Here is a 24,942-nt window from a genome sequence, read left to right on the forward strand (position 1 = left end):
TCAGGGGATCAGACACTCTCTACCCTTTAATAGCTTTAGGATAACACTGTGCCATCTCCCCATGTTCTCACAGAGTCTCCGTGCTGGCCTTGTGGCAAGAACTGCACTGTTCCAAGAGAAGGACCTGCTGTTGCAACTAGAGCTTTCCAAGGCTCTATCCCCATATGCTCACGCTGAAGAACAAGCAGCATCATTCTGTCAGTGGGATCAGGAGCAGGGCCTCTGCTGATCCTGGATGGTCAGAAGTCAAGTGCTCCAATACAGTGGTAGCAGCAATGTTCAGTGTGGGAGCTGGTAAACTTTTCAGACCAGCAGAAGTAAATGCTCAATATCAAGTGTACGCATAGCTTGCAGTGGGTGCATACAGCTGTCCTGGCACTAAAGCATCACAGTTTACTGTGAGCAAACTCCAGTGCAGTAGTCAGGGCTCCCTGCATGCCTTTGGCATTTCCACTGCCCTTAGCAACGATGGGAGAGCCTCCCGCCTTGCCTTCCATCTGTGTACACACAGCCATGGCCCAGTCAGCAGCGGAGAATGCAGGGAGGCAGTTCTGGGGAAGAGACACAGAAAAGTCATTTGGACTGTGGAGCACTCTGAAGTGTGAATAAAGAAAGTTAAAAACATCTTCTCCTCACCCAGCCTGGGCACTCACTATCCTGAGGGCAGTCATGACTGTGAGGATGACAAAGGCTGAGCTTACATGTTAATGCTGTGTCTTGCCCCTGGGCAAACATGACCTGGAGGATCCAGGGATATCTGTGCCCAGCAGAGACTGAAAGCACATCTGGTCCCAGTAGGGTCATCTCAGGTCCTGCCCCTGTGTGATTAACCACCAACTCTGGGCAGAATCCCAGGAAAAGCCTCAAGCAGGACCTGCAGACCAGTGGGTCCAATACCCCTTTACAGGCAGGTTCCCTGTGTCTCTACCAGGGTTCTGCTTACCTTGGACACCTGACAGGCACAGAGCACCTCACCAGAAGCCTGAGGGCTGAGCAGCAGGACTGATGTGCCAGGAGACTTGTCACACAGCTGATTAACTACCTTCATTAGGATCTAGGAGAGACAGGGAGGGGGGTCAGGCTACAGCAAAGGAGACTGGCATCCAGCAGAAAATGTGCCCAGCAATTCCCTTTTACTGTTTGCGGCATCTGAGGTACCGCTGGGCCAACAAGGAATGTGGATTACTCACAGAGAGGGAATCAGCTGGGACAGTATCAATGATGACAGGTTGGTTGCAATGTTTTGCTAGCAGGCTTTGTGCCTTCTTTTCAGCCTGGAGGGAGAAATACACAGCATTTTGAAAGGCTACAGGTGGCAGAGGGTGGGCTGGATGGGGATATATGCATGCAACAAATATAAAAAGGGAATGCAAGTGCTGCTCTGTGGGACTGAAGGGAGCTGTATGATAGCAGAAATCAGGCTGGCAGACTGAAATCTTCATGTGGAGACCTGTACAGCCCTCCTTCCTTGAAAGCAAGCAGAGATGAACCCCTGGCAAAAGCGGAATAGACAGTGACCCATTCAGTCCCCAGCCTCTCCTGGACCTATACACCACCACAGATCTCAGGAAGGCTTCTTTGGCAAGATGCTTCTACTTGTAAGAAAGGGATAGTTCTTGCTGAAATCTCTTAAGTCACCAATAAGCATTTCAAAAGGGCTTTCAATGTAAATTGGCAGAATACAAACACATGTGGGAAGCCACAGCAATATTCACATAGCTGGGAGAAAGGCTCTGTCCTGCCACTGTCTTAGTGTACGACCTCGTTAAGCCCACTGTGACAACCATCTCATCTTTTCCACATATAAACAAGGAAATGATGCCTAACTCCCTGTTGGTGTTGGCCAAAAGTGCTGGTATGGGGCTCTCCATCCTCACAGGTAGAGATGTGGGGATTCTGCAGCTGCTAAAAGCCCAGCCAGTCATTCACTGCATTTTAAGCAACAGCACCAGACAATGCCAGTGAAATCAACCCAACACAGGGCTTGTGTGGCACTGTGTGTGATTGTACCTGCCTTCTTCTGCTTTCTAGTGGGACCCTACTGACTGAGTGGCTGTGAAGTGTGACAGAGACACCAGGTCCACTGGTGTGTGCCACACAGTGCTATCAGCTGGCTGCAAGTCAGTTGATACAAGTTGCCACAGTACCTGCTGCACCTCCAGTTTCTTGATAGCTGTGTTGGCTGTTCGCTGTAGGGCTTTGAGGATGGTCTGTAATTCTTTTCTTTGCCACTGGGGCATTGCAGTGGTGGACACTACCTGCAAAACAATTTCCTGTGTAAGAACATTAAACTGTACCTCTAGACGTAAACTGCCAGTTCTCTGGGAAGTCAGGCTGGAGCCTGGTCTCTTTTCAGACTCTCCTACAGCCCACGTGATCAGGCCAGCCAGTCACTGTGGTAAGTAGCTTTCTTTTCCAGCTGGCTATCTACAACAGAGGCATCTGGGCACTGGTAAAAATCCTGCAATAGTAAGTAGCAATTTGCTCTTGCTATTGACCATGGTAACACGTTAACCTGGTAGGAAAAAAGTCACGTGCCTCAAGTGTATAAAGCCCGTGCCAGGATCTTTCTGTATGGGAGTGTAGTCCTTACTTTGGTCAACTGGCCCACTTCTTTGGAGAGGTTCTGCATCTCAGGAATAGAGGTGCTCCTCTGCTTCATTCGTAGGGAGACAGAGTCCACTTCCATAGCCAAGCACTGGCCTACTTCCCGGGCCTGGAGAGGTAGAAAGAATGCAAGCTTGAAATGTAGCAGTAGAAAAAATGACTAGGGATGGGGAAAGTAGGGACGCAACAGGGTCATAAACACTGAAGTGTTGCTCAGGATCCAGTGGAAAGACACCTACAGATGTTTTAAGAATGACTGTTCCCACAGGACTCTGAAATAGAACGTTCTGCTCCAGATTTGCAACCAACACTAGATGGTTACACCCCAGAGACCGAGGTGTCAAGCATTTGTTTCCTCACTATCTTGCACCAAATCATCAGGATTTCACTGAGGAAAAACTGGGGAGCAAATGGCATATTAGAGCTATTAGCAAATGCGATCTTGAAACTACTGACTGAAGAAACAAAATAAACACTAAAACTAAAAGAAACCTTATCAGCTGTTCAAGCATCTTTCCTCGGTTCATCTAACTTGGTGTATTTCTTATTGCTTTCCCCAACAACAATGCTACCATTAATTAAAAAAAAAAAAAAAAAGCTATTACAGGCTTTTCTCATCAGTGACAATCCTTATGGTTTGGAGCATTTCCTCCTGCCAGATCTCTGTGCCCATGATGGTCCTGTGAGACTTCAGACCAGGACAGCAGAGAGTACATAAGAAAAGCTGTGGAAACTGTGGACTGCTCTGCCTAGCTAGGGTACACAGTCCTTGTTTCAAGTCATTCCCTCATGCCTGCAGTCTCCCTTGTTTCATTAACACATGCACAGAGCTCCTCTTGGAGGCTTCTCCAGGTCAGCATTTCCAGCAAAGCATGCAGATGTGCCCTGCAGCTTTTTGTTCTTCTGCACAAACAAAAGCCTCACTGGGACACAGATGCACAGGGGACAGCCAGCCAAAAAGTAACAGATTTGCAGGGGTGGGCTTTGCCTTTAGTCTTTCCAATTTCACTGACTATGAGTCACTCTCCTCTGACTGCAGCCTTAAAGGAAATGAACAAGCTTGTGGGGCACCCGACACTTCCAGATATTAAAGGACAGAGTGATCTCACGAACACAATAGTAGGTTGCTTACTTTTTATACAGACCCAACCAGACCAGAATCACAGCTTAGCAAGAAAAAGACTAAAGAAAAGAAGCAAAAGGGCTGTAAGAATGAGGCCAAAGCCCTGTAATCATAAAGTGCAAATCCAACTGTGATAGGCAGGAGGTGAAACTAATGCACAAAGGATCACAGCTTCAAGTGTCAACCCAGGGACTGAAATTTATAGACCAGAGACTTTCTGATATTTTGTGCCAAATTTTTCTCTTGGAAAAGTAGGTCTGGGGGAAGAATGAAGGTCAAAGAGACAGAAGACTAGGATGTGGGTAAAAGAGGTGAATGGTGAGGTACAGCAGCAGAGTTGAGTCCAGGGGTGAAGCAGGAAACCAGATCAAGCACAGCAGGGAGGCTCCAACCAAAGCAGCGGGGAGCTAATCGTCTATGAGGAATCTACAAAGTTTGGTCCTTCCGGCATTGCCTTGACATGGCAGAAATCTCAGTTCCCCCCTTCTCACCTGTTTGGCTTGGCTCCCTGTCACTGCAATGACACGGCTAATCCCTTTAACGAGCTGACGCTCACTGATGATGGCCAGATCTTCCACAGATCCTGTTTGCAGAAGGTGCCTAAAAAGTCAGCAGAGAACAGGAAATAAAACAAGCTGCTCTCTTGAAACAGAAATCATTAAGCCTGCTTTCTTTTTAAAGAAGTCTGAAGTCCAGTAGCCCCTTCCCAATCCCAATAGCTCGAATCCTTTCCCATCCCTAAAATCCTGATGGTACCCTGTCAGGCAAGAGACAGCGGCATTGAGGCTACTTCATAGGAACCTCTGTGCTACCTGCCAAGCAGGGTTCTGTCAATGATGCATAATAGCCAAGTTCTGCCTTCCTTTCCTCACCTTTCCCTCAGCAGTGGGATAAATTGGGATTTTTCTCTTCTACTCAGCTGCTACTAAATCTTGTAGAAAGTAATCTTATGCTCCAATTCTACCACTCTCTTGTCAGGCCAGCTCACAGCCTGGCCAGTAGACTCCAGTCACAGGATAGTTGTGCAGTTTCAGGGCTCTGACAACTTCCCCTTTCCTTCTTGGTTGTTTAACGTTGGATATGAAAACTATGGTGTCTCAGGTTCTGTTACCACAAGTAATCATTTCAGACAGCTTCACAAGAATTGATCATCTCTACTCCCATGCAGTTTCTTGTCCCACTACTCCCACAAGAATGATCTCATGGCTAGAAAATTGCTCATTTTCAGCTCTATCTGCTCAAAGGCCAATTTGTTCCTGATTTTTCTTTTTTTTTGTCAGCACTGTCCGAAGATTGATTAACTTTTCTTCTACTCCCATTACTGCTAAAAGCAAAAGAGAGTGAAGATAATTAATTAAAATAATCTGAGCAGTCTCAAATTTGCACAACGATCTTGGAGTCTCCAGCTGGGTCCCCAGCCCTCCTGCATCCCCAAAGGCAAAGCACTGGCGTGACAGGCCACACACACCTTTCCCATACCCTGTTGGTGACCTGTGACTTCTAGGTTGGTTTCAGACTTTCAAGTAAGGAAAACACTTTGCATTTCATTAAAGTTTGCTCAACCTGGGACTTCCAAAGCTTCACAACTAGCCAGTCTTGTCCTCACAATATCTTCCCAGTGAGGAAACTTAATTTCACGAGGATGGGAGTTAAGCTCGCAATGACATCTCTAACTTCAGCCACCAGTTCCCAAAAACATGCCTTCTCACTGCAAATAAAAGTCACTTACGTCCCACAGCAGAGCTCCACAGAGGTCTGCATTGCAGCCTCGGAGTCACAGGTCAGCACACTCTCCACAGGGACCCCCAGAGACACTATCCTCACTGGATCTGGATACCCCTGACAGAGGAGACAGGGATCAGCAGCTAACAACATGGTCCTTCAGGGGCACTTACAGACTAACTACATGGCTTCAGGTGTCGGCCTCATTTTTCCCCTATTCTCGAATAGTCCCAGAGTCAGGGGCAGCAACTACTTCTCCCCCACACCAGCCACCATGGGGAGAAAGAAACAGTTGGACACTACAGGCTTTTGGTCCAAAGGGATGAGCAGAAAGCCTATGCATCACCAGCCTCCATGTTTTACAACACAGTGTCCTGAGATCTCATCTCTGTCCTATTTTCCTTTCTTGGTTTTGGGAGTCAATTCCCTTGCAGAAACACGTTGCATCAACATCTCGTGTCCCAGATGATTCCTGCTGAAGGAGAAGGCTCATGAAGATGTGTGCTGCTATCCAGTCATACCTCATCCACTGCACGGAGTCCCTGAACTCTTTTTGCCAGTGTGAGGGGGACCTCAGCCATGTGCACAAGCTCATTTCTTTTGATCATATCCTGGACCACTTGCTCCACTTGCTGCAGCTGCTCCACAGTCACAGGGCCCTGAGGAAGTAAATCACCCACTTTCAGGAAAAGCCTCCTGAGAGGAACAGAATGAAGGAGGAGAAGTGGGGCAGGGCCACTGGGCAATTCAGCTTGGGCACACCACTCTTCCCGTGTCTCATCTTCTCTACTTGTAAAAGGGAACTGTGAGCATCATGGCCCTCCCATCCCCTCCTCCCATGAGAGATTAAGGATTTTTGATGAAGAGCATCAGCCAAAGCCTTCAGGAGAGATACTGCAACGAGTGACAGGTTACCAGGGCCAGCACTCAGCCTGACCAGACAGCTTTCAGTTCCCAAATACTCTTACCCAGATGTCCACACCAGGTATGTGTCACAGCCAAGCACCATCTCTCAAAGACCCCTTTACACTATTTAATGTCAGTCCCATGACCACTGGCCTTGCTAAGCGTTTTCCTTCTGATGCCCATTCATCCCCTCAGCAAGCCCTGCTCAGGGTCAGGTCAATGCAAAGCAGACCCCATCACATCCAGAGGGCCAAGCTTCATTGCTCAGATAAAATGTGACCCATCTCCAAGGAGTGATTATGGTGAGAGGAGAAAAATCCCTGGAGAGAAGGCCAGTACTGGAATGTTGGTACTGCTGAGAGCAAGGAAACTGAAGTTCAGAGTCACCTTGGTAACAAAGTCGAAGCGCAGCCGCTCTGCTGTCACATGGGACCCACGCTGCTCTGTGCTGTCACCCAGGACGTGACGGAGCGCGAAATTCAGCAGGTGGGTAGCGGTGTGGTTGGTCATGCAGGCCAGACGCTGTGCCTGAAAGCACAGACAGGAGGTTGGCAGGGAATGCTGGTTCTCCATAGCTCAGGGGAGTAGGGGATGGCATGAAGAGATAAGGGAAAGGCTGCACGTGAAGGGATGGGAGAAGATGGGGGAAGAACAATGGATAGTACAGCCGTCAGATTAAATATGTTGCAGGGAAGATCTAAATTCTTTTCCTATGGGATCACCTCTGCAAAAAAGCAAAGGGTAGGCTGGATACTTTTGGACAGACCAGTGGCTCACAGAAAATTAGAGAGTCACTTGTAATGTTTCCTTCCCACTGCACATTACAATGAGGAACAGTCTCAAGAATACAAGGGACAAAGATCTGCTGTGCGCAGGCTACTCAGGACATCACAAGGAAAAGGTTAAGGGCAGTGAGTTATCACCTCATCCACAAAGAGTTGCACTTGGTCACCAACATGCAGGGTTTCCACAGCAGTGACCTCATGGATTACGTAGCCACCACAGAGATGAACTGACTCTACAGGGAAGAGTACATCCTGAGCAAAGAGACAGAAAGATGAATTAGGACACAGGGAATATCCAAATACCTGTGCTAGGTACCTGCTTGATCCGACCGGGAAACACAATACCCACTGATCCCTAAAAGACAGGGATTGGGTGGAAAAAGCAGAGAGAAGCTTGCTGCAAATGTAACCAGAGTGCCTCAGACCTTCCCTGTACCCAGCCACTCTTTGCACAACATGCTGAGGCTGCCAGCTTGCAATGGAGGGGCAGTAACACCACCCATGCTGATGAATTTTCCTAACAAGGATGCTTGTTCATGAGAAAATGGACAGCGTTTGCCAAGGCACTTGTCTCAGGCATCCAAGGTGCCAATTCTGCCTCTCTAGGCTGGCAACAGAAACTGGATCCCCACTTCAGCTTGGGAAGAAGTGCTGAGCAAGACACTATCACATTCTGCAAGGCTAAAAAGGCAGAATCAATGCCCAGGAGTGATTACCAAGAGCTGGAATGTGGGAAGCAGAAAAAGCTGCACCTGTGTAACTTTCCATGAGAGGGTCAAAGCTCTCCCTCTGGCAAGGCTGAAGGAACATGCTGCAGAAGTGGAGGTCCTTCTTGATGTTCTCGGGAGGGATAAGAGATTTTCCACTGGGTCTCAGATTGGGCACTGCTTGCAGTCATCCAGGACTGGCCAGAGACAAGTTACTCAGCTCATGGACTCTCTGATCACTGATTCCCTCTCTCAGCATTACACTCCCAGCAGGCAAGAATACAGCACATTGAAGGGAGACCTAAGAAGACTACAGTCTTCCCTAGCAAGATGAAATTGCACTGAAGAGACAACCAGAGCAGCAAGTCACCTCTCTAAAGTTACTGCTGCTTCTGCTTCACCATACCAACCCTGATGCAAAGCCAAGGGAACTGTCAAGAATCAGCATCTTGCAAATTTACACAGTAAAAGAGCTCATCACTTGGGGAATTCTGCCTGGCCTCAGTACCCATGGCGGCCTTGGGTTAGGCAGCAAAGGGCCTTACCTGCTGTCCTAAATGTACCATGTAGCCTTGGTCAGAGTCTTGCCCGCCCTGCTCTGCATAGAAGTTAGTCCTGTCCAAGATGACACCGCAGCGTTGCCCTGCCCCAACCTCTTTCTGGAGACACTGATCTCTGTACAGCATCAGGACAGTGGCCTGGCATGGGCTGAACTCTGTCAGGGGGAAGAAGATAGCAGCAATTAGTGCATACACCCTGTTAGATTGCAACAGGAAAGGAGGCATCACTTCCCCATGCCAACCCTGCCAATATCCAGGCTATACTGAAAGCTGGCACTTTGCCTTGGTAGGAGAGGAACAGCTACTGGCAGAAAGGACGAAAGATCTGTTAACTGGAACTAAGTCACCCCTCACTTAACTAATGACAGAACTGCTGAGTAGCAGCTACATAGGCAGGGACACCCAATCTGGCTCCACATGAGCCTGATAGAAGAAAATGTGGCACAGACATCTGCATCCTGCTATATGGCAAGCTTGGCAAACCTGCCTGATTTTTATGAAGAGATGACAGACATGGTGGACAAGGGACAGCACAGATGTTACTTTCCTTGATGCAGCAAGCTTCTAATATACTCTCCTGTAGGTTCCTTCAAGCCAAATTTGGGCAATATGGACTGGAGAGGTGGACCATAAGGTGGATGTGTAACTGGCTGGGCAGCTGGCCCCACAGAGAATTGCTCAGTAGTTCAATGTTCAACTGATATTCAGTTACTAGTAGAGCTACCTCGTGGCTTATATTAGGGCCAACACCATTTAACATCTTCCTTAATAACTATCCATGACAAGGTGAGATGTACCCATATCCCACTTGTGTATGGCAATGACTTGGCAGGCACTGGTTGATACACTGAAAAACTGGGCTGCTCTTCTAAGGCATCTCAGCAGGCTACAGAAATGGACTGACAGAAATCTTGGGGTCCTCGGGAGCAAGCTGGGCACAAACCAGCAGGGTGCCCTTTCAGCAAGGAAGACTGCCTGCCTGCTGGGCTGTCTGAACACAAACATAACCAGCAGGTCAAAGAAAGAAATTATTCATCCCTATTTAGCATTTTTGAGACTACGTTTAGAGTACAGGAAATTCTGGGTGTACGTAAAGAAAAAAACTTTTCACACTAAGAGTGATAAAGAACAGGGAACAGAGAGGCTGTGGGATCTCTGTCCTTAAGGATACTGAAAACTTAAATGGACAAGGCTCTGAGCAACCTGATCTGACTGTGAAGCTGACGTTCCTTTTATCAAGAAATTGGACCTCTAGAGATCCCCTTCAACCTGAATTATTACATGATTTAGAGGCTGAGGAGGTGAGACAGTTCTAGCCTGGAGATTTCAGCCAATGTCACTGCTGGGTTTTTTCCTCCATTGTGCTCTTGCTGTATTATATATAGCTTGAATTGCCTCACTTTCTGCTTAGTATGGGCTGCCACCAGCACATTAGGTAAGAGGGAGCTGGTTGTGCACGGCTATCTCTAATTGTCTGTGACAGCCACACCACCTCTTGCTCTCTGTGGTTTATCTTCATGCTTTCCCTAGAGCATCAGCAATCTCAGTTAACCTAAATAATAAAGAGCCTGTGCTGGCATCTAGTGGTCTGCCACGGAAATAGCAAAGGCATTGTTTCAGACAACTACCTAACCCCTTTGCGTAACTATCCTTTATTCTCCCGAGCACACACACCCACAAGCCTAATTGTTGGAGACAGATTCATCTCTAGAAGAAATCAACAGTCCCTTCTTCACCACTGCACGCAGTGGTGCCAACCCAGAGCTCACAGCCTTGACACCAGCCCAAAGGCTTCCTAGAGACTCAGCACCAAGAAAAGCACCTACTTTGGGATGAGGTACAGGGGCAGGGAAAAGATGCGCCAGCAAGGTGAACAGGTTTGGACCACAATGGACACGTTCTGCATGCATGAGGGTCAAGCAGTAAAAGCAGGCTTGTGAGGGACTCCAGTGCCCTCAGGCAGAACCTGCCTTACTGGTCACTTACCATACTGCCCGTGCTGCCCAAGCGTGTAGGCGTACTTCGGGGAGTCATCGGTGGCAGGCACGTTGCTGCTCCGCAGCTGAGCCAGTGAGTGCACATCGAGGTGTGTGTTTGTGTTCTCTGGCTGTGCTGCCTGTGGGCCACCAGCCTTCCGCTGCAGCAGAGCACAGGCACAGTTAGATAGGAGACATTGGGGGGCACACACACCAGTAGCGGTGCTATAGTCTAGGAACAACTTCTTCCCCCTTTGTGAAAAAGGCTTGTTTAGATCCAGGCTGATGGAGCCTACTGCTAAACCAACTCCATTCCTTCAAACCTCACAAGCACTCAATACCACTCTGTGCTGGCCTCGAGCCAGGCCATAAGCAACAGCTAACACAACCTCCCTGGCACAGCTTGCTGTGTAGCTGCGAAACTTCCAGGCCATTAAAGCTCAGGAGAGCAAGGCCTTGAACCAATTACTGCACAGGTGGGGTGGGCAGCACAAGTCTTCCAGCACTACAGAGGCCAAGGAGATTTTGTAAACTCTTCATAAATATTGCTGCTTGGGCTCTCTAAGCTGGCTCTGCTTTGTGAGAGAAGTTGGACTACATGTAGACTCACACGGCACTCTCCTAATCTACGTAATTCTCTTATAACCTTCACTCCAGCATAATAAAACACTTCTACCAACCTGAAGAAAATCACCAGCCAACACTTCTCAGTCCCACACTCACAAGCAAAGGCATTGTGATGACACTGCTATTTCAGACCCCTTCAGGGAGAAGCCATGTGGCCCTATGGTGCATTCAAAGAGACTCAGCAGTGAAAAGGATTCTACTTCCATGTTCACAGGAGAGAGAGAAAGCTTTGAATTCTTCTGATACAGTGAGTCTCCCTCTTACCTTTGCATCTTCCAGAGCAAGTTTGTTAAAGGCAGCTGAATCCAAACTGATTCCCTTTTCTTCAAGCATCAAGTCAATCAGATCCAGAGGGAATCCTAAATTCCCATAGAGAGACCAGGCTACTTCAACTGTAAGACAAAAAGGACAGGAACTCTGTGTGAATACAGAAAGCAAAGGCATCTCAAGATTTGGATGGGACCAATCTAGGGTGTGCCTTGGTAACTGGATTCACCTGTGTTGTGTGCAGCTGCACCGCCAATGGGAAAGAGACACCATGCTGTTCTTGTATGGGACTGAATATTAATGATGCTCTACAGCCCCATTCCTGCTAAAATTCAGTGCAGCACATCTAGACAGGCAACCACACTGGTTGGGTTCTGCACTGCTCCTTTCAGCTGTGTCTTGTAAGGACCTAGTTATCAGTCAATAAAGCAGCAAGGGAATGTTTCTAACTTTCCTGATGCCCAGTTTGTTGTGAGAACAAAGTACTAGAAAACAACTGCAATGTGGAGAAAGAAGCAAGATCTGCTCCTCTGCCTGGGGCTATAAAGTCACAAAAGACGTGGGGGAGGCAGACATCCACCAGTTTTGACTGCAGTGCTTGTGAGGATCAGGATCTGGAGCAAAGTGTCTCTAAATGCAGCTTGTCAGAGGGAGACTGACCTGGGAAATTCGTGGAGGGCTCCATCTGCTGCACTGTCCGCTCGATGATGTGCCTCCCGCGCTCGAGGGAGGACAGAAACGCGGCCTCATTCTCATTGATGATATCCATGATCTGCCCAAGGATCAGAAGAAGGGTTAGCCACAACACTTCAGGGAGTTCTCCCGCTCAGCTCAGCCCTGCTCAGTCAGCTCAAAGCAAATCAACCAGACTTTTTGTTCTGCAAGTATCCATCACAACATGTCTCCAATGCACTATTAAACAGTGCCAAAGTCATTGTGCGTCCTGTCACCACTCCTGTCAAGGAAATATTGGCCATACACCTGGGTAAAGCTTTAAGTTGACAAATGGTCTCTGTCAGACATTCATGTCTGTGACCCAATTACAACTGTATGTCTGGAACAGCCAGAGAAGTCGCTTGTCATAGCTGCTGTCAGCAGAAGCAACTTAGTTCTAGCCTTAAATCTAGCCTTAAATCACCAATCCACTTTAAACAAAGGGCACCCAGGCTAGGACAGGCTGTCCTTGCACTCAATAAAAGAACTCCTGTAGCTTTTTGAGAGCAACAGCTGCCTTACACCAGGACACGAAGTCCCTGGTAAGGATCTAGTTGAGCTCCCACACAAAAATCTGCCACAGATACTTCTTGTGCCCAGCACATTTCAGCCCACTCACAAGAACATGGTTATGGAGGAGGCTATGCAAACTCCTCCAGCTAAGTCCCAAGGAAGGGCTGACTGCTGCTGCTGACAGCACTGCCTCACAAAAACAGTGAGATGGAGGTTTCTCTCCAGGGGATTCCACATTGCTCACCTGGTCTGCATTCTTCGTCAGCTCTGGATAAGCTTCTCCCTGTGGAGTGAACCTCAGTTAGTGATAACATTCTCAGCATCATCCTCAGGGAATCTCAGAGTATGCCACAAACATTATAGAGGTTTCTCAAGCAGGTGTATGTGAAGGGAGCCCCAGCGCACAGCTCCAGGGTCAGCAGTGCAGAGCAAGAATCATGCTCGGACCATCTCCTGCCTGTCTCCCTGTGACTGGCCTCTGCTAGACCCTGCACAGCATCCCTTGGCCAACACATCCGTTCACAACAGGAAAAAAGTATTGTCTTTGAAGATGCTGTTAGTACTAACAGAGACCAATTTCAGATGGCTTTCTCCAGATACAACACCTTGGAAGTCACTGCCCTTAGAAACAGCAACGTGCACTTGCATACACTTACATGTGCTTGGACTGACTGTACCAAAGGTCACACTAGGCCCCTCCCTCCCATCACAAATGATCAGGGGACAAAAGATTTTTACTGCTGCAATGCATAGCATCAAGTACACATCTTCCTGGAGCTCCTTCACATCCAATATTGTCTCCTGACAGTGTGCAGGAAAGGGACATGGGGCTGAAAGGGACACGTGTGATAATCTTTTTTCCCCAAGGCAGCAGTTTTACTCACCAGCACTTCCACTACAGTAGGTACCAGGGAGGCCAGGAGCCCAGGTGGAGCCTGAAGGACTTCAGAGCAAAAGCGGACAGCCCTGCGCAGGATACGGCGCAGCACCAGTCTGAAAACGGGGCAGGATTCGTCAGGCAGGCATGTGAGCGTCCCTGCCCAGCTCCCACAACCAGCATCCCCCGGATCCTGTGGTCTGATTCATCAACACAGGACAGCTGCTCCCCACACTCTACACCCAGCCAAGGATGAGTCTGCAGATTGGAACCCTTTACATTTTCTCACCTTCCTGCCTTCCCAAAGCTCATGCACTCCCTATCTTGGGCCCACACCAGAACCTTTCCCCTGGCTGTCCATATGCCTTTCTAGACCTCACTCCTTCCACCCTATGCCATTTCCTTATGTCCTTACTCTGCTCCAGAGAAGCCCGGGTAGATGCCATCAGTGATGCACACACACAAGGTGCGCACGTGATCTGCCACCACACGGTAGGCCATGTTCACATGCCCAACATCAGCATCCCCGACCAGACCCTGGTATCTGGGTGCCCCGCAGCTCTAAAAGAGAAAGTAGGAATATAAATTAGCAGAAACTAATGGCTGCAGAACAAGTTTCAATACAAGAGGCAGCCACTCACACTTGACATCATGTTTCTCAACTACCTCTGAACCTCATGCATCTAGATGTACTCATTAAATCCTTCTATAGCATTATAAACCAACACGTCCGTACCTAACACAGGTCAGCCAATGCCCTAGCACTGAGAAATTTAAGAAATTTTGGAGGAAAATGGATCAGCAATGCCAATAATCCAGCAGATTTCCAACCTGAAATTCTCCCAAGCTTTTCTAAAATGTTGCTCTGGACCTGGCCAGACATAATCTCCTCTCAAGACATAACCATCTCAAAATGTGCGTGTAGAGAAGGCTGTACTATGGTACCAGGCAAGCAGTCTGCATTCAAGGATCTTCTGCTGAGCTGTGATTCTGAGCAGAAGCACCATCACCTTGTGAATGGCATCCAAGATGGGAGTGAAGAGATCTGTGTCATAGTTGGAGCGTTTGTTCTGCAGAACTGTTACCAGCCTTTCCAGACCCATTCCTGTATCCACATGGTGCTGTGGTAAGGGAAGAAGATTCCCCTCCACCTCTCTGTCAGCCAGGCAGGAAAAATAAATGGCAAAAGAGAAGAAAGGGTCAGTTCATGCACAAAAAACAAAAGGAGCATGTAAATCAAAGCGAATAGGAGAGTGACAGGGGATGGAAACAGTGGGAGACCAAGCAAAAGGAAGCTCAAGGGACAAGACTAACAGCAGCCTGCCTTGGCACAGTCAAACAGCCAGGATCTGACCATCAGACAGTCAGGATAGGTTGTAATGTAAGGAAAAAGGCCTTCCCTGACAGGGCCAAAGGCCTTCTCCTCCTTCTGCAGGTTTCTCTGGGCTGCTGCAAACCTCAAGAGACCTCTGAAATGCAGCAGTAAGGGAGAATAGACAGCAAAGGTTGAAGGAGGACAGGGTAAATAAAGTGAAGCAGACCAATAACTACACTGGAACATCCTCCCAGCTTCCCTCTTGCTTCTGGAAAGCAGTGGGATGTCAGAGTATACACATATGATTTTGGAGTCAGACAAGAGGGAAAGTTTTTGGAGTTCAGACAAGACACCTGGTACCTGCTGTACTGCATGAAGACCAAGTTCCAGATCTCCACTACATCAGGGCTGCCCTGGTTCACCAGTGCTGCAGCATTTCTGCCACCGCCCACATGGTCATAGTGTATTTCTGTGCATGGACCACAGGGACCTGTGTCCCCCATCTCCCAGAAGTTGTCCTTCAAGGGGAAAGGAAGCACGTGACTGGCAGGCACCCTGGAAAGGCAAACAACAGAGGTGGCAGCACTGAGGCATACGCACAAAGCACACAGTAGCCTAGATCACACAGAAAGTTGGAAGGGAGGAATACTTTCTTCCCACTGTAGACTCAATAAGCAAACATTGGAATTCCTCTGCTTCTGTTCACACAAAATTACTCTTCTTAGCAAGAACAAGCTGGGTTAAACCAGACAGGATCCCACTCTGCCTAGAACAACTGGCAAACACAGCCTGGCCCCTGCTGAGGGAGACATGCTCTCCACTGGGTCTGTGGAGCACCTTCCTCCTTGGAGCAGAGGCAAGACCTGATCACAACAGACAAGACTGTACACCAACAGTAGCACAGAGCTGGCTGCCTTGGGTTCAAAGCCCACACAGAGCCTGGAACAAACTTCCAAAGCACAGCACTGTTCTGCAATGGCTTCACCCTCTCACTAGCAATTGCTAGCTTTAGGAGAACATGCTCTCCACAGCTCATGATAGAGAGAAAGTAGAGAATTGAAGATAGTTCACATACTTCATCCAGGCCAGCCAGGGTCAAGCACATAGTTCCCCTAGTGATACCACCTAAGAATGAGCTTAAAGGTCAAATGCCCCAGTCAGAACCCAGCTGACTTTTACCAGCCCAAACAAACCAGAAACAAAATAAGTTTAAACCATAATTTTGACTCCCACATCAACTAAGAATTAAATGGGAAACTGTGGAAATCGAAAGGTCAGCACCTGCTGATCAGAACCTTTCTCTAACACACTTACCCCAGGTGGAGCCACACATCCCTGCACTCCTCATCTGCACTCAGCCCCAAGGTAGAGTCTCCACCAAAATAGGTGACGTAGAGACGATCTTTGGGGATCTCGTAGACCTCTGTCAGGAGCTCCCAGGCCATGCTACATGCCTCCTCCTGAGCAGGTAGGGAACAAAAATGAAGCACTGTAAGCCAGGATGCATAGTGATGCAGGAAGGCTCTTTAGAATGGGAGTGAAACACCAAAGAAGTTAATTTCAGCTGCTCTCTCCCTTTCCAATCTTAAGGCTCATTTCAAAGAGCAGGATGAGGATCAGGAGAGTGAGACAGCTCTCTGCTGCCTGTGAAAAGCTGGCATTCCTAAACTGTTGTAAATCACAGCATGATTCACTTCTTTGTGTTTAACAGCAGAGTTCCATGGATTATTTTCTTTCCAAGGGAAAAATATACTCATTAACAAAAAGTAGCATCCTTTATCCTTCTTCCCTTTTCAAACTTCCTAGTAATAAGCATCAAATGAACTGGTAACCTCTTTTCACCATATTAAATGGTCTACACTGGCATTCTCACAAAGAACTTTGATTTGTGTGTATTGTTCACAGCTTTGACAGGCTTCGAGGGCACGTTTAATGACAGAGCCCACCAGCTGACCACTTCTGCTCCAGGCCACAGAGCTCCCAAGGAGTAATAAGGAGCTTACCAAAATGTCTTCTGCTGACAGTCCTATGGCACTACAGCACAGCTCTGAAAGAAAGGCCACGTTTTCCCCTGGAGAGGGTTTGCTCCTATCACCTCACCTTAAAGTAATCTCCAAAGGACCAGTTCCCCAACATCTCGAAGAACGTGTGATGGTAGGTATCTCGGCCCACATCCTCCAGATCGTTGTGCTTCCCTCCTGCACGCACGCACTTCTGGCTGTTCACTACCCGTTGGTACTGCGCCAGCTCGCTCCGGGGGTGCACCGTGCCCAGGAAAATGGGCTTGAACTGGAAACGAGAGACACCTGCTATTGCTAGATGCCACCCAGAGCGGGGGGACAATGCCTGGGGCTCTTGAAACACAGACACAGAATGGGTCATGACCACCGTGGGTCATCTGATACAACCTCCCTGTTTAAACAGGGTCGCCCTAGAGCACATGGCACAGGACTGTATCCTGACAGTTCTTGAATATCCCCAGCAAGGGAGACTCCAACGGCACTTTGGCACTGCGAGAGGCGACCGGGAGGGCAGCGGCGCGGTCAGGCCAGAGCACTGCCGGACACCTCCGTGACAGGACGCTCGCGGAGGCGGGCCGCGCTCCTCTGGAGACACTCAGGGAGCCGGAGACGGGGACGTGAGGGAGCGGGACGCGGCGGAAGCACCTGGTTCATGCCCGCATTGACGAAGAGGAGCCGCGGGTCGCCGCGGGGCCGCACGGGAGCCGAGGGCACGCAGCGGTGGCCGTGGCGCTCCTGGAAGAAGCGCAGGAAGGCGGCGCGGATCTGCCCCGCCGGCGGGCAGCCGGCAGTGCCGCGGCGGGGGCTGCAGGGCCAGCGCCACGGCACCATCAGCAGCAGCAGCCGCCGCCGCCGCAGCCGCCCGGCCGCAGCCATAGCGCCTGAGGCCGGACGACGGTGCGGGGGCCGTGCCGGGGCCGGAGGGGCGGGACACGGAAGAGCGCGGCGGGACTGCGGGGAAGCACCGTGGGATAATGGGATAGCGCCAGCGGCCCGGAGGGCTCCTGCGGCGCACGCGCGGGGCCGGGCAGCGGGGCGGTGCCTCGTGTTCCGCCCCGCGCGAGGCTGCCCCGTCACTGCCGCCGCCGCAGCCATCCCTCTGGGGGCAGCCATGGCCGTGCGCGGGGTGCCGCGCCTGGCCTGGTGCCTCCGCCGAGTCGGGGCCAGCTGCGACTGGCTCCTGCTGGAGGCCGGCACGCAGGTGAGCCGGGCCGGGCCGGGCTGGGCTCCCCGCGGGCCCCTCGGAGGGGGCGGGTGGGTGGCCGAGGCGCGGCCCTCGGAGCCGGCCCCCAGTGCCGGCAGCCAGTGCCGGCCCCGCTTAGGCTGAGCTCTGCCGCGGCCGGCTCCGCCCTGGGCAGCGGGCGAGCGGCCCTCGGAACGCTTTGTTTCGGGAGCTTCGTTGTTCCTTATGGCGCTTCCCAGGAGGAGAAAGCCCCGTTTAACGAGCAGCCGCCGCTCGTGGCCGTTCGGAGGGGCCCCCCGTGCGCCCCAGCGCTGCCCCGGCCTCCCCGCGGGGCGGCCCGGGCGGGCGCGTTGCAGCCCCGGTGACGCGGAGGGAGCGCAGGGCGGGTCCGGGCGCTGCAGTCGAGTCTTAGGTTGTTATTATCTTTAAAAGTCTTATGTCGTATTTAGATAGGAGTTGTTTGTGTGACAGTAACCTAAGTGCGGATGGGGGAGGGAGCCCATAGCCTAATTAACAAGCCGGTGTTTTGGCGAGGTTAAATAAGGCACTGCACTTGTGTGGTTTAAGGTGTTCAGGTGTAAACGAGGTCACGTTTTAAATATGTTTTGGTTGTGTTTTGATGCGGTGCAGGAATCGTGATTTTAATTGAAAAGGCCAAATGGGCCCTTGTATTCTTTCCCTTAAACTCAGCAGGCAAAGATGTGTGGTGAGGTTGAGGCAGTGTAGGAGGAGTTGCTGTTTTGGTGGTCAAAACCAGGTGAGTAGTTAGGTGGTGTGGATGATGCTGTGGCCAACTCCTTTGTGTTTACGTACTGCAGAAGGTGCCCCTTCAAACTCACTTTTCAGTACTACTCAAGTCTTTAAGTAAATGTATAGTTTTCTTACCCTCCCATCGTGGATTTGAAGCCCTGAGGTGTGTAAGTATGCTTAGTGAAGGACCGGAGCTCATACATCTGCAGAACTTGCAGCCAGAGCTCCACTAATTGTGCAGAGAATGCCATTCGGGATGTTATTGCTCCAGTTGTCTGCATGGTACTTCTCACAGGCAGCAAGAGGGCTGACAGCGTCCCGGTGCTACAGGTGTGCCAGGCCACAGAGCACAAACCAGTTTTACTGGGATTTAAATCGCAGTATTAGAATATCGTGAGTTGGAAGGGACCCACGAGAATCATTGAGTCCAGCTCCTGGCCCTGCACAGGACAGCCCCAAAAATCACACCATATGTCTGAGAGCATTGTCCGGATGCTTCTTGAACTCTATCAGGCTTGGTGCTGTGACCGCTTCAGTGCCAAAGGGCATGCCCAAGGCATAGGGATGTGCTGTGGTGTGCTGGTACTGCTGTGGGCAGCACTGAACTCCGGCAGGCAAGTGGTAACACGTCTTGGACCCCTGTTTGCTAAATGAACTTGATCAAGGGGAAGTTTTGTGTCCGGCCCCACTTGGTCTCGCTCATATTTGTGTGTGAGGCCTTGCAGATGGGTGTGCCTGGGCCATAAGAATCATTCAGGTGGCTTAGGCACTTCTCTTGCTGCTGCAGGGACAAGTGCAAAGCTGATTTTATGTTTGAGTCCACATGAAGTGGGGACTCTTTATCCACCTGAGTTTCTGTATCTCTTAAAGATGCAATCCATATTGACAGAACCTTAATGTATATGAAGTATTTAAGAAGACGGGAACAATGCGGTTAAGTTTGCTTTTGTCATCTTAGTTTGCTTCCTTGCATTTAGTTATGACATTGGAGTCTGAGTTCTGGCTTTAAACTCAAGGTGAGACCTGCTCAGGTAATGTGCAATGCACAGATGAATAAGAAAAGTGTGCAGAAGAGGCAGTGGAGGGAGGTAGAGCAGAGACGTGCTTTAAATGGCAATCTGCAATTAGATGGGATTTAATAAGATACTGTGAAATGGTACAATTAAATTGTGTCCCTTCTTCCAGAAGATACTATTAGAGTGTAATTAGATTATTTAGATCTCTTTCACTACTGGTTATGAGCTGCATGTAGCTTAGATTCTGAGCCATAAGACTGATGGTGCGATTTACAAAAGTATCATGCATTTAGGGCAATGTTGTGTGTGCACTTTTCTGTGGTAGTTTTCCGGGCTATTTTTCCTGCAGCTTTCTTGTTCGCAGACAGTTGAACAGATGCAGCCACCAAAAGAAGAGGGTAAGAAATAATGTTCAGACCCACAAACAATAGTGCTGGTTTGGAGAAATGGTGTTTAGTTAGGTAATGACTGAAGTGGAACACGGATGGATTGAGAGTGGCTTTGAGCAGCTTTGCTGCTGAAGGAAGATGTCCATGAAACCGTGAGGTCCATGAGGCTGTAATGTGCCTCAGAGAAATCAAATTTTCCTCAATGGGAGAGAAAGATAATACTTCAAAATTTGTAGGTTTCCATTTTCTATATACTCTTGAATTTAAATGCAAAAAAACCCCCATCATATTATGCCAGGCTCTTTGGAAATACCTGTAAGATGCTAGAGTTTTGCTGTACTTAAATTTAAATGACATAAACTGAATTTACCATGTTAATGATTGCAGTTACTAAACTACTTTATTTTTAGGTAACTATAGGCCGAGGATTAGATATCACGTACCAGCTGGTGTCAAAAACCTGTCCCTTGATGATCTCTCGTAAGCACTGTATTTTCCAGCAGAATGCAGAAGGGCAGTGGACTGTCAAGGATAACAAGGTACAGAGACTTATTGAAGACCTTGTACTCTTGAGATTGATTGAAAAGAATGCCTTGTTGGGATCAAGCAATGTATGGGCCATGATATAGTGTAATGTAAGTGTGATAGAAGGTTCATGGGAATGTGTCTTGCCTGTTGTGCACTCCCTTCAGGAAGATTCAGTCTGCTGCAATTTGGATGCAAATGGTATTACTTTCTGTATGTAGATTCACCTTTTGGTTTAGCATTTTTCAGACCATTGTGGCCTTGCCAAGGGCACTTTGCAGTCTGTGAACCTGTTTTGTGTTGCTTTCTATTAAAAAAATCCTATGAATTTTGGCGTAGGATTTTATCCTTTCAAAAGGATAGTGTTCTTGTAGTGCGAACGAAAGAATAAGCTGGAACTCCTTATTGTAGTGACACAGGTGCTTTAATTATTATCAACTGCAATAAGAATCTGTTGTTAGAAAAGACATGCTTCATGTCCAAACAAGTTTCTCCTGAAAGTCCTTCTCAGCTAATTAGAATAAAATGTTGAGAGTCGTCACTCAGGGCTCTCTTTGACTTCAGTGATCTGTTTTTTGAATTGTGATCTTGCCACATTCTCATTCGGACTGAAAACTGTAAAATCAGTAATTTGCTTTAAAACAGCACTGGTAGAAGAAAAATGTTCAACAAGCTTTTGTGCTGTTTTTTCCCTTCAGACTTCCTTCTTTTTCTTCTGCACTAGCGTGCATGTTAAAATGTTGTTCTTAGTGCTTGTACCCAAAATCTGTATTGCAAGAATAATGCACAGTAAATCACGCAATGTAGCAAATAATAAACAGAACACCCAGCCAATAACTTGGATATTGCAAGGTTTATTTAAAGAGGTGCCTTATTCTTATTGCAGCACTGAAGAGGTTGGATATGTTTACAGTTGCCAGAAATAACCTGGAGAGGAGTTTGTAACTACATATTAAATTTTGCTGATTCTGTGTTTGTTGGCAGAGTCTAAATGGAGTCTGGCTTAATAAGCAGCGCCTGGATCCATCAAAAGTCTATCCTATTGCTGAAGGAGACCGTATCCAGTTGGGAGTGCCTTTGGAAAACAGAGAGACTGCTGAATATGAGTATGAAGTAATTAAAGAGGAATGGGAGAAAATTAGGCCCTTTTTAGCCCAAAGAAGTGACCTGGGGAAAGCTAAGAGTTCAAGAACTAAACGTAAATTTAGTTCGGAGGAATTAGAGACATCTGGATCAGAAGGCCCTTCGAACTCCAGATGCAAAAGAGACAGAGTGTCCTGTGACAATGAACCTTTGGATAAATCATGGGAACGGGTAGAAGAGGCCAAACGGCTAACAGAGAAGATGGATATCAAACTGCCTGCTCCTGGACCAAGTGAGGGGGATAGCGGTCCAGTGCATACTAGCCCTTTTCAGTCCAAGAAAGCTGTGTCTGTCCCCCATAAGGACCAGAAAGGCTCTGGTCTTACAGAGTCATGGACTGGCTTGAAAATGCTGAGGAAAACTCTCGTAGATGTAATGAAATTAAAGGTCAAAGTGCAGGAGAAGCAGACAGCAGTTCTGAATGTGAAGCAGAGGCGTAGAAAGTGTGCTCAGAAGGAGATCCTGGTAATGGAGCAGGAGCTGCAGGAGTTGCAGGACCAGCTGTGCATGGAACAAGAGCAGCAGCAGCAGCAGGTGGAAGAGCTGGAGAGGACATTTTGTAAAGAGCAGCAGAAGCTAGAGGTATAATGGTGGTAATCATTTTTACCTGTCTTCATTTTTATGGAATCCAAAATAGCTCTGAAACTATAGAGTAACGCAAATAGTGTTTGTGTGAATTACCCCTGTTAAATTTTCATGGACGTACTTAAGTTGTACCAAAAGAAAGTGCAGAGATGGAAGAGATTTGGCTGTATGGGGAATTAGGAAAAAGGTGGAAAGTAAAGCATTTCAGTTGCTTGCTTTTTAATAAAAACTGAAAAGTCTCTGCCGGATCTCCTGTGGTTACAGAGAGGACAAGTTGAAAAGTATTTACTTTGAGTGTGAATTTCTCTTGGTGTATGGCTGAAATAATGTCCAGTTTGCATGTCAAATCCACTCTCTTTCCAAGCAATGAATTATTGCATACCTTAATCCTTGGAGGGATGGAGATTTTTTATTTTCCTACTTTCAAAGAAACCTTTTTTGCAATCCGTATCTTCAAGCAGTACATGTTGATAAATAGCTTTTTAGATAACAAACTGAAACTGCTCAAACTTGAGACTTCTCGAAAATAGTTTAAAAAATGTAAAGATTCATCTTGGAGCGAGTGTAATAATTTATCAGTTACTTCCTCTAAAGTCTGCTGCTAAAGGCAAGATACCAGTATCAGAAGTACAGAAAGTCTGGAGTTCTGTCCTTAGGCACAGTGTGAAGTTCAGCTTTAGGTATGTCTGACCTCTTTGGATGTGCTCAAAGATAGAGTTGCAGCTTTTAAGCTGTTGCTGACCTCTTTGCTTCTACGAACATGCTGGTGCCTTGAAGAGCTAGAATACTGTGGAGGTGTTCCAAAAATGTAACTGCAAATGATATATCCATTTTAATTCTTCACAGTAAATGATAGCTCTAATTTCTGTGGTACACTAAAGTGGGACATCTCAGAGTTTTTTGAAAACCAGTGTTCTTTCTTTAAGCATATCCTCTAAAGCGAGGGTGCAGAATAGTAATTTTCTGTTTCTTGCTTTCTTCAAGTCTTTTTTTTTTTGTCTCACTTCTTACCCCACCCAGGGAGAAAAGTGGCAACATGGGGAAGAGAATCTGAAGGAGCAGCTGGCCCAGGTCCTGCAAGAGGCAAGTGGTTATGAGTCTAGGTTTGGTCTAACTTTTTGACTCGAATGTTTAAATCTTTCTTGCTGCTGTGGCCTCTTAGTAGAAGATGAGAACTTTGCCTTAGCTGACTGTGTAAGACTCCAGCCCCAGGAGCTGCCAGCTCCTGGGCTTAGCTAGGAGTTTAATATATAGATACAGTGTTCTTTAATACTTTGAGATAGCGTGAAGAGAATAAGTCACGGTCTTGTTCCCAAGGGATTTCTTTATTAATTTAGGGGAGCAAATAAGGGAACTTGGCTGAAGTTCAAAAGCACACCACACAAGCTACACAAAAATGTTCCACCACAATACTGACTCAGCATATACTGTTAATCCACAACACTTAAGATCCAATCCCTCCAGCTCCAAGCCACCCAAAACATCAAGAAAGGAGCAAAGAAAGAGAAGCAGAGAGAGCAAAAAGGAGAAAAGGAGGAAGAAGGAGAGACATTATATAGCTACCACTGGAACCTTGTGGAAGACCAGCTCTCACACGTCCAAGTGGCAGGGCCATGAGACAAGGCAAACACATGGTTTATCTACTCTAGTCCCTATGGCCAACCCCTCCAGGCAGCATCTCTGACTCACCAGCCACTCTGGGGTTCCTGCCTTGAGTGAGGGGCAATGTTCTCACTGTCTCTGCCAGTCTGAGCCTGGTTTAGGGGCTCCAAGAGGTGTGGTGTGTTATAGTTTTCCCAGGCTGTTTGTGGCTGACAGCTACTCTGGGGCTTTCCCATGTGGGGTCCAGGGGCCTGCCATGAGGGATACAGATCCACCTCACCTCTGTGAAGTTTGACCCATCCCTTCCCCCTCCACGCACACACACACTCCCCACAAGGTGGTTTGGACCCAATAATCGCTGATCTGGTGTCTAACAGACTGTAAAACCTAACTGAAATGAAAGAGTACTTGGGAGAGGGAATGCAAAGTGCAGCGACACTTGGAAGGTCATAAATAACTGTCAGTACATTCCAGTTTTAAGCTAAGGATAAACTGCTCAACTCATATATACATATGAGTTTGGCAACGGCAATATTGCTCTTTTAGGAGGAGATTAGGAGAAATGAGTATGCTGAAACTTATGACTATGACCATGTATATTTAATAGGATAGTTTATAAGGCCACTCAGAACTTCTGGGATGGTATTGTTACAGCATCATGCTTTGATGGAAGAGCTGAGCCGTAGCAAAAAAGACTTTGAGGAGATAATTCGAGCCAAGAATAAAGAACTGGAAGAAACAAAGGTAAGGAATAAGTGAATTCTCAGTTTTATTCATAAGTGGAAAACGATATACTGCAGCAGAGAAAATAGTTTATTTTACATTTGTCTTAGTTCTGCCTGGCCTCCCATAGTGCAAAAATTTCTGTGTTTTGAGGTGGCAGCTGACTCTGGTTCCAGGACTGGGCAAGGATGCACCTTGCCCTGTTCATAAACTACTGTTGAACAGTTGTTACTAGATCTTTCTCAGTCATAAAGAAAGCCAAGAGCAGCTGAACTGCGCATTGTGCAGGAGAAATGGGCCTATTCT

At 48.0% G+C, this 24,942-nt stretch overlaps 2 protein-coding genes across 4 annotated transcripts in view; one reads left to right on the forward strand and one right to left on the reverse strand.

The window, feature by feature from the left end:
* On the reverse strand, window positions 1-18,091 carry AARS2 (alanyl-tRNA synthetase 2, mitochondrial). Its single transcript, XM_027735197.2, has 22 exons — window positions 17,366-18,091; window positions 16,800-16,988; window positions 16,014-16,159; window positions 15,060-15,254; window positions 14,395-14,539; window positions 13,800-13,945; window positions 13,392-13,500; window positions 12,752-12,790; window positions 11,941-12,052; window positions 11,278-11,405; window positions 10,397-10,547; window positions 8,396-8,565; window positions 7,282-7,395; window positions 6,746-6,886; window positions 5,974-6,111; window positions 5,460-5,569; window positions 4,222-4,330; window positions 2,594-2,716; window positions 2,148-2,258; window positions 1,191-1,274; window positions 944-1,054; window positions 1-551 (listed from the first exon to the last, which is right to left on the reverse strand). Exons 1-22 carry the CDS (start codon window positions 17,831-17,833, stop codon window positions 387-389), a joined length of 3,204 nt encoding a protein of 1,067 aa, XP_027590998.2. The 5' UTR covers window positions 17,834-18,091; the 3' UTR covers window positions 1-386.
* RNF8 (ring finger protein 8) overlaps window positions 17,773-24,942 on the forward strand; it is a 12,847-nt gene continuing 5,677 nt past the window's right edge. The window contains exons 1-5 of one of the 3 annotated variants that reach the window (XM_027735200.2): window positions 17,773-17,921; window positions 20,469-20,597; window positions 21,568-22,308; window positions 23,332-23,394; window positions 24,568-24,657. In XM_027735200.2, the coding sequence (XP_027591001.1) occupies window positions 17,832-17,921; window positions 20,469-20,597; window positions 21,568-22,308; window positions 23,332-23,394; window positions 24,568-24,657 (1,113 nt within the window). In that variant the 5' untranslated portion in view covers window positions 17,773-17,831. The remainder of the gene's footprint in view (window positions 17,922-20,468; window positions 20,598-21,567; window positions 22,309-23,331; window positions 23,395-24,567; window positions 24,658-24,942) is intronic. The other 2 variants (XM_027735199.2, XM_027735202.2) reach the window with 2 other exon arrangements.

The sequence above is a fragment of the Pipra filicauda genome, unplaced genomic scaffold (genome assembly GCF_003945595.2).
Source record: "Pipra filicauda isolate LSUMZ 115617 unplaced genomic scaffold, ASM394559v2 scaffold72_size3293161_pilon, whole genome shotgun sequence".
Classification (NCBI taxonomy): domain Eukaryota; kingdom Metazoa; phylum Chordata; class Aves; order Passeriformes; family Pipridae; genus Pipra; species Pipra filicauda.